Below are 16,564 nucleotides of genomic sequence, written 5' to 3' on the forward strand. Positions count from 1 at the left end.
ACTCTTTTTCTCAAGCAGTCATGTTAGACTGATTTAAATACTGTAAATAAACCCATATTCCTCGTTCTCGATGAGAAGCAGTTCTTCCCTTCATAAACGTCCTCAGCGTGGATATGTTGGACGACGGCATGGGCCAGCTACCTTCGAATTCATGCCGGACTCCAGTCTTGACAACGAATCACGAGCGATGTGATTGAGCCCCCAATCCTGACAGCCTGCGGATTAGAAAATAACTCTTTCCTTGTCCTCTTTTATTCGATCAACGATTTTTGTTTTGGAAAATTCCGGTGCACATTAGCATCGATTACAGTGCGGGACTAGGGTTCCGGCGGCGGGTTACCTGCTTACAATTGTTTCTGTGCTCTCTAATTCCGGCGTTAATGCATCTTGACCTTTGTCTGATATACTGCCTTTCACATGTTAGCGGTATGCTGTATACGACTTCAACTTGACACCCAACGAACTTCTTCGCATGTTCAACGGTGCGTCTTTTACCTTCTCCTATCAGTTTTTTTACCGTTGACCTTGTTACACAAACTTGTCAGTTTTTTGCGGTGCGGAGAATGCGACGGGTACCTCATGTTTGCCAGCTATCTTTTGAGCCGCTATGTTGTGAATACATGGGATAACTACCGGTCTTTGTTTCTTTCTTCTAGGGCCTGAAGTTCGCTTTTCCCCCGAAACACCACGAAGCATCTCAACCAACTAGCCCCGTTTATTGCTCTGATGATTGCGAATTTGTGAAAAAGAAGGAATCGGGCATATTTAACAATATAGTTTGATTCGCACGATTCCAATAAGTTCGCTTAAAAACTGATAGCTTTTCTAACCAGTGCTTTTAATTCGTTCTGTGATTACCGGGTAGCCGGGAAGTCTTTCGCGCGACGATTTGTGGGAGACAAAACAAACAGTCCTCCCGCGATACGCGCACGTCAGTTGAATGTCGCACCGCCACTCCACCTTCGTGTTGGCCACCGACGGCTGTACCGCGACAGGGGCGGCCACAGGACGTGGCGGTCGCCGGAGCGTAGCCCGTTTGAGATGAGGCCCGTGGCCGAGCGTGGGTGGAGGTCTCCGCTTGGTGCATTGGCATGCGCGGTTCGTTCGTGCAGTCCGCGGACATGATAGGCTCACGCTCGCAGTGCAATCGCCAAAGGAAACGCTTGCAGGAGGTCGCGTAAACTGGCCGCGGCGAGCTGAAGGTCAAGTGCGACTCGCCCCGGTGGCTGACGCACCAAGCGTGCGTCATCGCACCAGAGCGGACCAGGCCGAATGGTATCGATTCGGCCATGTGCCCGCGGTGCGAAGCAACACTCGCATGCATAGTAGCGCGACGCCAGAGTGCGCACTTGACCTGCGTGTGTAATTCGGGCGGTCACAACACCGAAAGGAGCAGGCTGGGAACGGAACGAAGTGGACTTCCAGAATACGAAATAATGACCATAATAAATAAGCAAGGCCCAGCTTTAGGCGAATTAGCGTTAAGCTATAGCAAATCGAAGCGTAGAAACTTGGGCAGAGGACATATGGGCTAGTCATGAGTCTTTATGTGTCCTGTGTCCTTTATGTGTAAATGGGAGCGAATGAAATGCTGAACGTAGCATCTCTTGAGCGTAAACAACAAACGTAAGCACGCGTGCTACAAAGTGCACCCCCATTCCGTTTCAAAGGGGATCGCTCAAATCGCTGTCGTTTCCGTCACCTGTATTAGTGGGTTTAAATTGAAATACCAGTTCAAAGTTACGCTCAAGTCGTACGTGCCTTATTTTCTTGTGTCCCCGTGTGTTTTGCACAACCTTACGTCACGAAAGGGTAATCGGCTTCTCAACTTCTCCCTATACCTATCTCTTTAAATCAATTTTTCTTTTCCCCCTGATCAGGGTAGCAAACCAGACTTTTTTTCTGGTTTACCTTCCTGCCTTCCCTCTGTTTCTCTCTCTCCTACATCATGAACCACTGCCAACTGTTCCAGCTTTACATTCTTGAGTGCTGGCCCTGATGCAAACACTTTCTTTCGTAATACAAACGTGCTTGGCGCAAAGCAAATGTTATTTTACTGTTCTTGTCTTAGACTTTCATTTTCGAGAATACATGCACTCGAGTGGCTCATGCCTGCCTCTGTACAATAGTTTCTCTTTCCACACTCACAGCCCTATGCTCTAATCCTATGTATTCGAGCCAGCACCAACTAGCTCTTTGATACAATTGGCGCGAGAAGCCTGCCAATACATGCAAAATTGCCGCGCGAGGGGCCGCTCAAGGCACTTTGCGTGCTTTCGCGGGCTTCTTTTGCGATCGGAAAAAACTTTTATGTAGCGCTTATCGAGCAACAGAAAGCTGTATCGGGAGTTTTTCATGTTGCTCTAGAGTTTTGTCATTGACACTTTCACCTAATTAGAATATTTGAGAAGATGATTAATTATTTAAAACTAATTACATCATTAGGCGGAATGAAAAAAAATCATCCGCGTATCTCCAAGCCACGACAAACAACACTGCCTTGGTTCTGTGCAGCTACATGGCATTTGCATATATTTAATGTTTGACTCAAGCTGCGTTGGACATCCTGTATATGAGCATGTACTCCTATATTTTCCATATAAGAGGAGCATGATAAGACCTTTGAGAGCTAGCGATGACAAGTCTACTTTCTTCTGGATGCCAGGTATAGATGTGAATATGAGGTGCCAAAGGGTGCAAAAGTTGTGCCCGTCTAAAAAGATGGGACGAATCTCTATATACAGAGCAATATCGGTTCTAAGTGTAAATAATACCTTGTTTGAAAATATACTATGCAAACGTATGCAGTACTTTTTAAAAAAGCACAGTGTTATTTGCACAAATCAGCATGGATTCAGCCCACACAGATCTATGCACTCTTGAATGAGTAAAGGCAAGGCGCAAAAGACAAGGCGCGCGAGTACAGCGCACACAAAGGCATCAGCCATCTCGGGTCGCCATTCTTTGCACCCACCGCAGATGACCTTCAAGATAGGCCGCATGGGCGCTCTCAGCCACGTCATGTGCAGCCGCGGCCGGAGTTTAATAGGACACGTGCGCTAGCCTGTCCTCCCCCCCCCCCCCCCCCCCCTCGCTCACGGTCATCTCCTCACTGCCCCCGTTGAGCGCGCGAGAAGACGCCATGCATCAAGCCACCATCCTTCTCGGCTCACCTTTGCGTATGGCGCGCGGCCGAGATCTTATTGTTCTTAGACTTTATTAGCCTCGAGAACTTTGAGTGGCGCCCTCTCGCGTGTGACGTCCGAGGGGTACTCCGCTGCCGCGCCACGCGCGCGCTCGCTACGTGAAGGCAACTTGGCGCTGTCGACCGACCTGTTCTGTTCGAGTTTTTGAAATGCGTGTCTGCAGGCTTGTAGAACGGTATATATGGAATGTTCCAGGAACTATTTCCTGCTAAATCGAGCGGAGTCGCCATCGTCACCACACTTAGTGTCGGTTGCTCCTGGCATCGTTTGCTATGGTGGTGAATGTGTATACATGTGTGTACGGTGTTGGTTATTCGTCATTGGTGTTCCTTTGTCGCGGCTCACTCATAGTGATTTGTCGGCCCTTTTTCGACGATAACTGCAGCACTTGGACTTCAGCTACTGCGTCTGCGCTGTAATACTGCATGTGTTTGTCTGTCCAGCGCGCGCTGTGTGTTCTGCCGCCCACTGCGATGGCCGCAGACATTCCACTTTTATTGCTGCCCAACGTGTTAAGCAAATCACGAAATACGTTCGATGCCATTATCAGAAAACGAGGTGGTCGCTGCGCCGCGTTAATGCATGCACTAATTTAGCAGGATTGGCTCAGAATGCGGTCTGGGTCGTCTGATAGCAGGGCGGAAAAAACTAGAGGGACAAACAAAATTACGCAGTCATGTGCTGCTGTGCTGAACTTCACAAGATAATTTTAATTGAACTGAATTACTTCCAACGTTACACAGCTCGCCCCTGCATGTTATTCGGTTCAGCGTAACCCTTTCTTTCTTTGCTCCTTCTATGGGTAGCGAGCACGTTTTCCGGGCGAGGTTCGTCCAGCGATGAGAGTTAGCGCTAAAGAACAAACCAGGCGACAGCCTTTGCTTAGATCATCGTTTTCAATATACTTTGTTCTGTAAGCACATCATATGTATCTAAAACTAAAACAAGAAAGTTGAGAAGTTCAGGCTGGCTGGTACTTCAGCGAATAAGTAGCTGGAGCGCTAAACACACCAGGAAAAAAAAAAGAAAGGAGCAGTGAGGGTGGGGGAAGGGTATGCGTACAAAGGCGCAATAAAATGTTCGCAGGCGTTCCTCCGTTTTCTTTTTTTTTTATGTAACAATATTTTTATTGCTACGCGGTCAAAGTAATGTCTTCCGAGTGGTCTCCGGTATAGTATGAAAGTGCGTTGAACAGAAAGAGTCCTCTACTAACCTAAACAAACAATATTTTTGCATGTTGATCTGCTTGCACGAAAATAGTGTAAAGCATGCTTGACGGTTGTGCAACATGATAGAGCGTGGTGCAACTAATGCAGAATACTTCTCGTGTTGACTCGAAACATCACGTTCTCTGTGAGGAAGCCACGAAGTCTTTAGAGCTGACAGCATCGCGTCACGGGTCACTCCGCCTTTGCATACCAACAGGGTTCCGCCGATGCGATGACATTCTGCGAGAAAATCGAGGAGCGCCTTCGTGCGGGCGTCAACTTCTTTGCTTGTAATACATAGACCAGCCGTCCGGTTCACGAACGGCAAGTGTGTGACGAGTTCATCCCCTGTCTTCGCGAGCACACTCTACGTGTAGCGAATTTCGGCCGCGACGGCCGCATTTCGATAGGGGTGAAATGCAAAAACGTCCCTAGGGGTATCGTGTATTGGGTCATGACAAGGAACACCAGCTGGTCAAAATTAATCCGTAATGAATCACTACAGTGTTCCTCATAATGATATTGTGGATTTGGCACGTAAAACCCCAGAATGCACTTTTTTTTTTCGTAGAGCAAGATAATCTTTTCAGCGGAGCTAAGTTTCGCGCTGCTTGCTGTCGTTGGTGAACGCATTCCTAATCATCGATTGTTGTGGGTAATGTGAATTGAAGATGCCTCGTGTGTGCCTACAAAATCAATTTGTTCAACAGGAATGTAAACGTTAGGAGGAACTCCCTGGAAGAATGTGAGTACATCTTGGATAGGTTGTCTCCATCCGAAACGACGAAGACCTGCAGACTGTGGTGAAAGGCAAGAAATCTCACCCACTGATGTGTGTTATGATGTCGATTTCAGGTAAGTTCACTGAGGCTATTCGTATGTGTTAATTTCTAAGATGATTAGGGTGTTTGGAATGTTTAAGTCAATGCCCCATTAGTAGAGATCTCCACTCATTTTGTGACTATGGCATTCCAGGTGAGAACAAGGAAATACCAATGCCTATTCAGTCGTAATTTTTTTGTGCACTCAAGTCATCGAGTGAAAATGTTAATTGCCAGGATTCGAGATAAATGTGCCGAGAAGACCATTTATGGAAATTCAACTCTTAAGAAGAAGGAACCACTAAGTGGTCACATCTTTTTTTTTTTTAATAAGAAACACGAGTGACGACGAGTATTTATTTCATTTATTTAGCAAAGCTACATTGAAGTACAGAGAAGTCGTAACCACTGCTTAAACGTCCAACTTGAAAATCATAAATTGATGGTGAAAACAAAATCTGAAAACAGGTTGATGGAGATCACCAGCAAAGATCAATTATGTAGGTGATAATGTATATAGATATTACCGTTTAATTTCTGCAAATAATGGTAGAAAATAGATTTAAAACATTCAGAGAGAGATGAAAGGAAGGCAGGGATGTTAACCAGTCGGGAGTCTGGTTGGCTACCCTACGTTGGGGGACGGGAGAGGGGGAAAGGAAGACGGGAGAGAGAGTGGGGTACAGAGATGTGCACGGATCACGCTACATAGTCAAAGACGCACGCACAAGCCATACATTCTCAGAAAGCACAAAAGTGCCTTCATTGCCTTCTGAGCCGATGAAACAGCCAGAAAGCAAGATGATGCGATTATTATCAGGAATGGATACATAGGGGAAAAAATGGATGTGAAATTAAAGTGAGGCATAGTTACAACACTTTCTTCCCATCCCCGACCTCCCTCGAAGGACCGCGCAGTTTTTCGTACTTTTACTTTCATCCTTCCAGAAGCAGCTACCTCTGGTTAAGCCTCCTTGCATTTTTAGGCATCCTTTTGCTCTCGTTTCTATACAAGGCAGGATTAGTTTACTGTTTATTTGACACATACAAGAAAATGTTAGTGTAAAGTACGGTGCCCATGGAAACGAATGGAGCAAACCTTGAGACCAGTAGGAATGCTATGAATAATCTATCATGCTGGTGCAATCCAGCGTTCCTATAGTGATAAGAGCAAGACGTTTTTCATGCATTTCGTAGTTCTGTCTGTTCTTTTACTAACGAGGTGGGCTATTGCAAAATCTACAGTTATGAGCTCCAGTTTTGTTGCGCGCTGAGCTCATAGGCTTCTCTTATAAAATGAATAAGGGGCAAAGTACGATGCCTGAGTGGCAAGCGTCAACTTATACAATAACTGACACGATAGTTCTTAACGTTAAACTGAACATACAAATACCGTATTATCTCATACAACTAAGCAATAATAATAATATATGGGGTTTTACGTGCCAAAACCACTTTCTGATTATGAGGCATGTCGTAGTGGGGGACTCCGGAAATTTTGACCACCTGGGGTTCTTTAACGTGCACCTAAATCTAAGTACACGGGTGTTTTCGCATTTCGCCCCCATCGAAATGCGGCCGCCGTGGCCGGGATTCGATCCCGCGACCTCGTGCTCAGCAGCCTAACACCATAGCCACTGAGCAACCACGGCGGGTAACTAAGCAATTGTTGAATAATATTATCAGGCAGTGAACTGTATAGAAAGGAACCACAAAGCGAGACTGGGCGTATTGCGTGTAACATACCTAGTTGATCAGCCCAAGTTTTTTTTTTATATATAGTCGGATACAACTCAAGTCCGCAGTGAAACCCCACCCACACCCTTATAACAGCCAGCCACTGTTCCTCCGCCATGCTGCAAATAGGTCGTACTTCAAACTTTCCCTGTTACCTAAATAAGGCGGTAAGCACAAAAATAAAATTATAAGTGCGTAAGTTTACGCGTTTTTATCGTCTATTATAAAGGAACGGTGAAAGCCTACTTCTTTATTGAACTGAAATAAAATGCTTGCTTCGCTGTAACTATTTATTGTCAAGTTTCACTTCAGTTGGCAGTGAAGTTTCATGAGTAAAACAGGGTCAGCAGTGAAATGAACTGTACCGCGGACTTTTGGAGAGTGAAAGGCTCAGACTCCACACACTTTGCCTATGTCTGTTGCACACCTTATCGCTTCTCCCGATGAAAAGACTCTTCAAGAACAGCAGACGCTCCAGAGGTATCAAGTACGACGCCATTTTGAAATGGTCGCATGACGACTTCTCTGTTTACTTCTGTGATTGGTTGGCGAAGTAACAACGCCGGGCAGTCCATATGCCTTGGCTGCCAACTGCTGTTTTTTTTTAGAGCGCAGCTCTTTGGCGTCCGTTCCTGGGTTTCGCGTCGTCGTCGGCGTTGTCGTCGGCCTCGTAACCAGCTCCGCCCCCCTTTCATCCCCCCAGCGCTAGCAGCGACCGACTGATACCGCTGGATGCCGCTGACGCCGCTAGAGAGTCAAGATAACGTGACTGCATAGAACACCGTCGCCGCCATGCAGAAAGAGGAGGAAAGGGTCCCCCTCCCCCCCTGTTCTTGTGTGGCGGATAGGGTGCTCTTCAGTTGCCGACGCGCCGGTTATTTCACGTAGGCCCCGGCACGTCGACGAATACGTGACCACCTTCCCACGGCTAGACCTGGTTCTTAGCGCTGCGGAAGCAAGGGTATCATATTGTTTGTGTCGGCATCGGCGGCGTTGTCCCTGAAACCAACTCCGCAGCTGGGGTTGACTCACTATCGGCGTCAGCGGCATCAGTCAGTCGCTGCTATCTCTTCCCTCCTCCCTTTACCGTGTTGTCCGCTTGCTGCGCGCGCTTCTGCCCCCATCGTTTGCCGCTGGGTGTACACGCCACCCCCCTCCCCCCTCTTCCTGCGAGTCTCCGGTTGTCAAAGCGCCGGCTCGAACTTAATTCCTTTCTTCGCTCCTCCTCCAATGCAACCCCTGTGCGGTGGCAATCAGAGAGCCAGATCGGTGGCGGCGGATCTGTATATGTGCACCGCCCGAGCCGAAATTGCCGCTGCCGTTCGCCCTGTGCGGTGGCAATCAGAGAGCCAGATCGGTGGCGGCGGATCTGTATATGTGCATCGCCCGAGCCGAAATTGCCGCTGCCGTTCGCCACTGCGAAATTATCTGCCAGTTCTTTCTGAGCCATGAGCGAGACGACCGATGGAAGTCCTCCGACCACAAAGCTTCCTTCATGACTGTCAAGAACTGTTAGTGGAGTCTTTGTTAAAGGAATACGTGTGAAAAATAAAAAAAAATTCTGTGATAGCGCATACATGTGTTGCTCGATTTCTTTGCCTCAATCTATCGAAAAGGTGAAACAGCTTATTTGCTGCGCTCAAATTTCGCATTAGGAAGTAACGTAATCGTCGGTAATTTTTTTAAAGTTGTATCCTACTATAGTAATCACGGTAGTGATGGCTCCGGTTCAGCTTCACGTTTGTATCGGCTCGTCAAAGCCCGATAAAGGGAGCGGTAACGGACTACACGTAAGATAGCTATAGGGAAAGCGTCCGGAAATTCAAGCGGTTGAATCGCATGGTTAATTCGAGTGGGTTTGCATTTATGTTTTGCGCCACGCATTCTCATTCTTTCCGTTCGCTGCCACAGTAAACGAGACACGGTAATATGCCAATGTTACACGCCTGCTTCGTTCGCGTTATAGCGTCTCTGATAATTACAGCACTGGAACAACAAAAACAACTACGCAGAACTTTCGACACTGTCCCTGTCAGAGGTTGCCTTTTCTGCTTTGTTTCTGGCCTCTGCTTCCTCTGCTGCTTGCTTGTTAAGGGCGTCGAAGTCGATTTCGAAGGGCCAACGCAGTTTTCCGCGGTCTCCAAAGCCGGGGCTCACTCCTTCACCGCGTCTTCTCGCCGCACCGCGGGGCACCCTGGAGCCGAATTGCGCCAGTTGGGAATCGTCTTGCAAGGATGCGGGCCACGACGACGACTCGTCGAGCGTTGTAGGCACAGGATAGCTCGGCACTTGTCTCGAAGGCGTCTCGAAATTCGGGTGCTCCCTCATGGATGACTGTTCCTGGTCGTTTAGTCCGGCAAAAGGAGGCGTTCTCCCCGGCTTGTACGCTGGGCCAGACGGTCCTGTCCAGCCACGAATTCTGTTGTCTTCGGCGCGTACACCCCTAAGCGACTTGTAGACTGGTGCCGAAGGTTTGATCCAGCCGCGGCGGCTGTAATCTTCGTTGCGGTCACCAATGGACACCGAACCGGCTTGCGGATTGGCGTTGGAAAAGGTGGGGGTGCGGTCGTTGGTGTCCAACGTCGGGAAGCCTGCGGGAGCGCCTGAAACACCCGAACCGGGTACATTGAAGTAACTAGTAACGATGGCGCGCCCGATGGGAACCGGAGGCACGTACGTCTGGGCATGGGATGCCGTCACCACGTGGTGGGGGTGATGCGTGTAGAACAACTTGGTGGTAGCCACCGGGTGCTTGAATGCCAGCGCTGTGAAGACGGGCGCCGGAACGTGCGTCTCGATGGTGGATGGCTTGACGCAAGCCGCGATGGGCGCTTGCCACCCACTGTAGAGAAGAGGTCTTGCACCAGTTTTGTGGACGGTGACGATGGCTGGTGCCTGGTGCGGGTAGTGAATCACCGGCGGTCCGTGGGTGAAGATGCGCCGAAGCGCGTAGTTTGGTCCCGAGGGCAGTATCTGCGTGTGCGCGTAATTACTGCCATGAAGCCAGGCGGGTGCGGCCGCGCCGATGGGCTCCAGGCTCACGACGTGGGGAGCGTGGAAGACGGGCTGATGGCTGCGACTGCCTCGAACGAGAATCGAGGCCAGCAGCAGGAATTCCTAAAAAGCAGGGAGGGAAATAGAGATGGGGCTTCATTTTACAAATGGCTGGAAGTTGGATGAGATATCAGAATAATTACAATAGTGTAAGCAGAGGTATTTACGGCATGTACTATAGCGAGGCGTATATACCGTGTGTCACACGTAACTCGTGCCAAAATTATATATATATATATATATATATGCAAGTGCCGCGTAGCTAGACAGAACCAAGGTAATGTTGTCTGCCTTCGCTTGGAGCGAGTCAGACTGTCTATTGTGTTTCGCTTCATTGCATAATGAGTTATTATTAATTAACAAACTTCGAAAATATTATATTCAGAGCTAAAGTCTTAATGAGAACATTGCAGATCATCCTGACAAACGCCAGATCCAGCTTTCTTTTGCTCGATACAAGCTACATGAAATATTCTTCCAAGCCAGAAAGAAAGCCCGCAAAACACGATAAAATGTCGCTGGCTTTTGCTCTGAATATATTTCAGACGTTGATTACGTTATAATAACTGATTATGTAATAAGATGAAATACAATAAATAGACTAACTTGCTCCAAGCGACGGCAAACAAGATTATCTTGGTTCTGTGCAGCTACGTGGCACGCGCCCACACACACACACACACACACACACACACACACGCATATATATATATATATATATATATATATATGTGTGTGTGTGTGTGTGTGTATATATATGTATATACCCGCCGTGGTTGCTCAGTGGCTATGGTGTTAGGCTGCTGAGCACGAGGTCGCGGGATCGAATCCCGGCCCCGGCGGCCGCATTTCGATGGGGGCGAAATGCGAAAACACCCGTGTACTTAGATTTAGGTGCACGTTAAAGAACCCCAGGTGGTCTAAATTTCCGGAGTCCTCCACTACGGCGTGCCTCATAATCAGAAAGTGGTTTTGGCACGTAAAACCCCATATATTATTATTATATATGTATATGTATATATATATTGGCACGAGTTACGTGAGACACAGGGTATAAAGGGACCACGACGTTAGTGCCACTTTGCAGTCCAAGTCCTCATGGTGTGGACTAAGAATAGCATTCCGCGGCAGATAAGATAATTTAAAGACGTGCGAAATACAATATGTGAATCTATAGCGTTGTGCGCACCTGTGAGATCCAGAAGGCTACTTTGTAGCCTTCTGGACTTAACACAGTAGCTGAAGGCTAGAAAGTAGCCTTCAGCGACTCTGTAGCTGAGCCATATATCTTGCTACAAGAATTCATCATCAGCTGCTATGGCGTTACGCTGCTAAGCACGAGGTCAAGGGATGAAATCCCGACCGCGGCGGATGCATTTTGACAGGGGTGAAATGCAAAGACTCCCGTGTACCGTACACTGGGTTCATGTTAAAGAACCACATGTGGTTAAAATAATCTGGAGTCCCCCAATATATACAGCGTGCCTCATAATCAGGTTGTAGTTTTGGCGCGTAAAACTTCAGAATCTGAAATTATAACTATCTTCAAACAAATCTGTGTATGTGGATCATTTTTTTTTATTATTGAAAAAGGAAACTAGGCAACTGAAGAATCACAAGTGTCCCTAACAATATCCGAAGCACTTGGCTGCTTACAGCCTCACACACGTTCAAGTTCGAGATAAGCTTGCATTAAAAAAAAAGTAAAGAAAGAAAAATATGAAAATTTAGGTGTTCATTACTCGCGTGTTTGCCGTAATATATTCAAGCAGTAGGCATTATTTTGACGGAAAAGTATACTTGACGTGCCTGCGGTCAGCTGCAACTTCCCAACTGCTTGTGTCAAGTGGCGAACACGGAGGTGCTCATATGTGCCAGCCACTCTCGTCACAATATGCGCATTCGTCCGTCACGCATGCAGTTAGCGTGGCGCTCACAACTTGATGTCGCTAAACACGTTCGTCGCCGGTCCTCCACCACGTCGTTTGCACAATAAATTCCTGCTTTCCTAACATATGCCATGGGGATTCCAACGTTCCTAAGCCTATTAGGTACGCAGGTCAGCCGCGCGCGTTGGGCATTGAAATAATAATAATAATAATAATAATAATAATAATAATAATAATAATAATAATAATAATAATAATAATAATAATAATAATAATAATAATAATAATAATAATAATAACATATCGCTCGTTCTACTGCGCTCCTCCGCTCCCTTACTTTGTCTACGGTGTAAAATCGTGGACGGGCATGTTTCGCTACTGCCGAGGCTCCGGCCACCGACGATGCAGATGCTTCGGACTCCCACAGCGGTACGTGCTGCCCGACCCAGTAAGCGCGAGCCAATGGGAAGTTAGGTGCCGTATTCTCGCTGATACAGACGCCGGCGGCTTTTTCGCTCAATGGGCCATTTGAGACTTTTTTGCATCGGAGCTTGATCTACCACGCACAAAAAGACGAGAGAAAATCGAGAGAAACAGCGTGAAATGACTTGGCAGCAACCTGTGAACGGGTGACGGAACGAGCGCGACCATGAATTATTCGGTTTGCCTCGAAAGAGCAGAAGTAAATGAGTATTGTGGAATATACGGTATACATTAAAAAAAAAAGTTTGTTCTTTTTTTTTGCACAACGTGAAACAGACAAAACTAGTACGCATAATCTTTCTCAAGCTTTTATTTGCCCCCAGTGTAGCTTTACCGCTTCGACAAGTTTATCATCACCCACCGATCGACGTGCGTCAGTGGGTGAGACAACATCACTCGGGTCGTTGCCATTGGGTGCTACCGACGCTGTTAGGAACAGCTAAAAATCTCATATAATCGTCTGTTACCTTATGCAAAACACTTCCGACACGATTTTAGCGAGGTGATATTCGGTGATAGCGCATGCACGCATTTCACACTACTCAACGACGACCTCGTTGCAACTTAAGCGAGAAGAAAAGCGGAGAGAATGGTGCAGCGAAAACATGAGGAGGAAAGTGGAGGAGGGTATGGCGAAAGGGTGAGGAGGAAAACGAAGTGCCAGTGGCGACCAGCCGCGCGGCCAGCACGGAAACAAGGAAGGAAGGAAGGAAGGAAAGAAAAAGTGGAGAAGGAAAGGCAGGGAAGTGAACCAGTTTAGCTAAACCGGTTTGCTACCCTACACGTGGGAGCGGGATGGGTGGGATGAAAAATGGGGAAGGGTAGAGAGAGAGATCACATAACACAGCACACACAGCGCTGGCGTGGGCTTCAGACCCACAGCGCATGCGCTACTTCGCCTGTGGCGCCGCCGCCGCAGTCACAGAATGGGCTCCGCGCGAGCCACGCGTTCCCGGGATCACTCTTTGCTTCTGAACAATGAACGGCGCAACCAGTGGCAATGCTTCGTCTGCCGCTGCTGGTTTAGCTGCCCCAGCAGAGGCTCCCTGTCGTTCAGAATCAAATTCTTTGCCACAATGTATCGTGAATTCAAAACACCTAAACAGCTGCGCTCGAAATGCACGATAGGGAGTATGATTGTAATCGCCGCTGAATTCTTTTTTACAAGGAAAGTATAATACTTTCCTTTAGTGAATTCATCGCTTTATAACATTTCAACACCGCTTCCAGAGTGTTAAAACAAATAATGTACTATACTACTGTTCCAACTGAGATCTTACTGCGGAGAGGAAGCAACAACAACAAAAAAAGAACATTTAACGTTCATACATACATATATACCATTAATTCGCGAATGATGCTTGGTTCCAGATGTCCGGAGGACAGTAAGGAATTTGATTAATTTACACATTTCAAATAGTTTTTTGCATTATGTAATAAGTCCCCGTCCATCCTCTCATGACGTGACTGCAAGCGCCCTTCAAGCTCGTCTATGGCTTGGGGCAACCCTTACCAACGCGTGCTCATATATCACCGATATGGCCAACAGTCGAATAAATTATACGGACATCAGCGCGAGCGGCTACAAACACGCTACTGCGCTATATAAAGATAACTTATGTGAAAAATTGTAACTTCTGTCAGCGTCACATACGTTGCGTGTCTGCGTATATGACACTGACACTGTGTGTGAATATGTGGCGAGTTGATAGACTGTGTGAAACTGGCCACACATATAATCGTATGTTGTTTAGTCTCCTTTTCTTTTTTCCCTGTTTCCTCATGTTTCGTACTCCTTCCCACGTAAAGGGCAATAAACTGGATACATCATCTGGTTAATCTCCCTGTCTTTACTTTTATCTCTCTCTTAGAAAATTGACGTCCTATGTAAGTGATAGTCGGTGACACCAGAACAAGACAACAGCCCACAATGCACTACCCAATTCATAGTTAGGGCTGTCTTAAATGTGCTGGTAACAAATTATATGTAACATATAAACCTTGAATTATATTATCCCATTATTAAATCTCTACTGCAGGCTTCAACTTTTTGATTGCACGTTCGTAGTGACGTTTACGTGGGTGCATTTATTATGTGACATGTTTCATCGGCACGTCTTCCATGATTTGTTTTATGGAAAGTGTTCGCAGTGACATGTTGTGACGCTTCTGTTGGGACAACAGACTGCGTTTCTTTTCCTGCACATGGAAAATCTGTTTAGGTTGTGACGCTTATGCAAAACCACGTTTGCTTCTTATCAGAGAACATCTGTGAACTTAGGAAGTAGTACCCTTGACTTCTTCTCCGTTTTTTTTTAATTTGCTTGTAACATTGCTTTTAAGCTGTCTTTCACATCTAAGAGGATTAACCAGCGCCTCCTAGAGTTACCTAGTTCTTCTCGAACACACCAAATAAGTAAAATTGCTCTCCTATTAATCTTCCAACTTCTGAATGCACTTGTCCTTTGTTGCTGCTTATGTGCATATTTTCATATGGCGTTTTACGATGGCAAGCTTGACTAAACGAGTCGGCAATATCCCAGGTCGCGTCGTTTCGTTTCGTAGAATAAAAGTTTCCATTATAGCAGCTTAAGACTATTTGCGGACTTCGACGCATAGCGCCCTCTGTGCTCTGACCATGGATAAGCTTGTCGGAGCACATAAATTTATTATGTCATCAGCTATCTCTATATATTTACCAAAAATTCCAAAAGTGAATACTGTAACATATAACGTGCACAGAAGTAACTACTACGACAATAACACAGAAGAGCGACCTGTTGAAAAAGACCGCATGTGGCATTTCTAAAAATGATATTCCTTGATATCATTGATACATCGTAATGCATTTTAGCACCAGAATGACACAAGAACAAAGAATACGAGCTAATAAGTACCGAAAAAATCCCCAAGAAAACATATCGATAACGAGCTCGCGGCGTCGACGGTGTCAGACTCGCCGTGGGCTAAGGCTTTGGCAAATTGTGCACTGATTACATTGAATGCTAGTGTAAGTTTGCGCTTAATGGTACGCCGTGTTTATGTCACATGCGCAAGTTAATTCAACCCTCTGTTTTTCAAGAACCCTTCGGACTGGCGCCAGGGTTTAGAAAGCAGGCTGGATTTCGTTAAACAGACTAGCAGGAAACATTCAAACCGACGCCCTAAAGGGCAGAATTAGTGCAAGTATGCCAATCGCCGAGATCATGCATTGTAACGTGCGGGCTGCAACTCCTAGAACTGCGAGAGGCGACTCACCGAAAACAGCCTCATACCGAACTCGCGTATGCCGGGGGCTGTCGAAGACGCGTTGACAGTGACGACCTGTCTGGCGAAAGGTTTTTATACGAAAGCCACTATCCGCGGCACACGCTCACGCGCTAACGGCGTCGTTAGGGCGCGCGTCCTAAATATCTCATAATTTCTTGCCGCTTCCAACGCGGGGTCCCGTTCTTCGTGGCTCTTTCTTTGCCGTTCGTTCGTTTTTCCTTCGCTGTTTACTCCTCGCAGACCGGAGAAGTCGATTTGTCGAAATGCTCGCGCGACGCGTGCCACGGCTATAGCGACGATGCGTTGATTCGCGACACAGACCTCGTTTCTTTCTCTCTGCCCAGGTGAAAACGCGCTTCTCGGCACAATGGCGAGAATTGAAGAGGCAGACTTTGAAGGTTAATGACGGCAATTTGCTGGGCGCTTGGATACGCAGTATAATTGCTCGTTTCCACACGGCGTCTAAAGCCGTGCATGGTGGCAAAGAATTAGGGCGGCGTTCCTTTTTCTTTTCTCTCTCCCACTCTGTTTGTTGCGTGTGTAGTGAGAGCCCTATCTCTGTGTAAACAAAATCATCAATTCTTCCGTAGAGTTTCATGCCTAAAAAGTTAAGCCTGACCGGGAGCATGCTGCGGCGCACTTGAAGTTACAACGAGCTTTTTTTTTATTGCACGCTGATCTTCAGCATGCTGCTCGTCCATTGATATGCGCAAACTTGATACCCATCTTTTTAAAGTTAAATCTGGAATCTTTGCGCCTCTAGAAAAAAAAGAAGCACATGTGCATGCTCAGGCATATAATAAATGTTATAATGTCTATTTTAATTCGTACATGAGACTACCAGGTGTGTGTTGAGACAAAAGAATGAAGGAATTACGGCATGTGATGTGAACGTC

At 46.8% G+C, this 16,564-nt stretch overlaps 1 protein-coding gene across 1 annotated transcript; it reads right to left on the bottom strand.

The window, feature by feature from the left end:
- Positions 1–8,655: 8,655 nt before the first annotated feature.
- LOC139060822 (uncharacterized) lies at positions 8,656–15,702 on the bottom strand. Its single transcript, XM_070540011.1, has 2 exons — positions 15,657–15,702; positions 8,656–10,089 (listed from the first exon to the last, which is right to left on the bottom strand). The coding sequence occupies exons 1-2, from the start codon at positions 15,669–15,671 to the stop codon at positions 8,977–8,979; spliced, it is 1,128 nt and encodes a 375-aa protein (XP_070396112.1). The 5' UTR covers positions 15,672–15,702; the 3' UTR covers positions 8,656–8,976.
- Between the last annotated feature and the right edge of the window lie 862 nt (positions 15,703–16,564).

The sequence above is a fragment of the Dermacentor albipictus genome, chromosome 1 (genome assembly GCF_038994185.2).
Source record: "Dermacentor albipictus isolate Rhodes 1998 colony chromosome 1, USDA_Dalb.pri_finalv2, whole genome shotgun sequence".
In the NCBI taxonomy this organism is placed as follows: Eukaryota; Metazoa; Arthropoda; class Arachnida; order Ixodida; family Ixodidae; genus Dermacentor; species Dermacentor albipictus.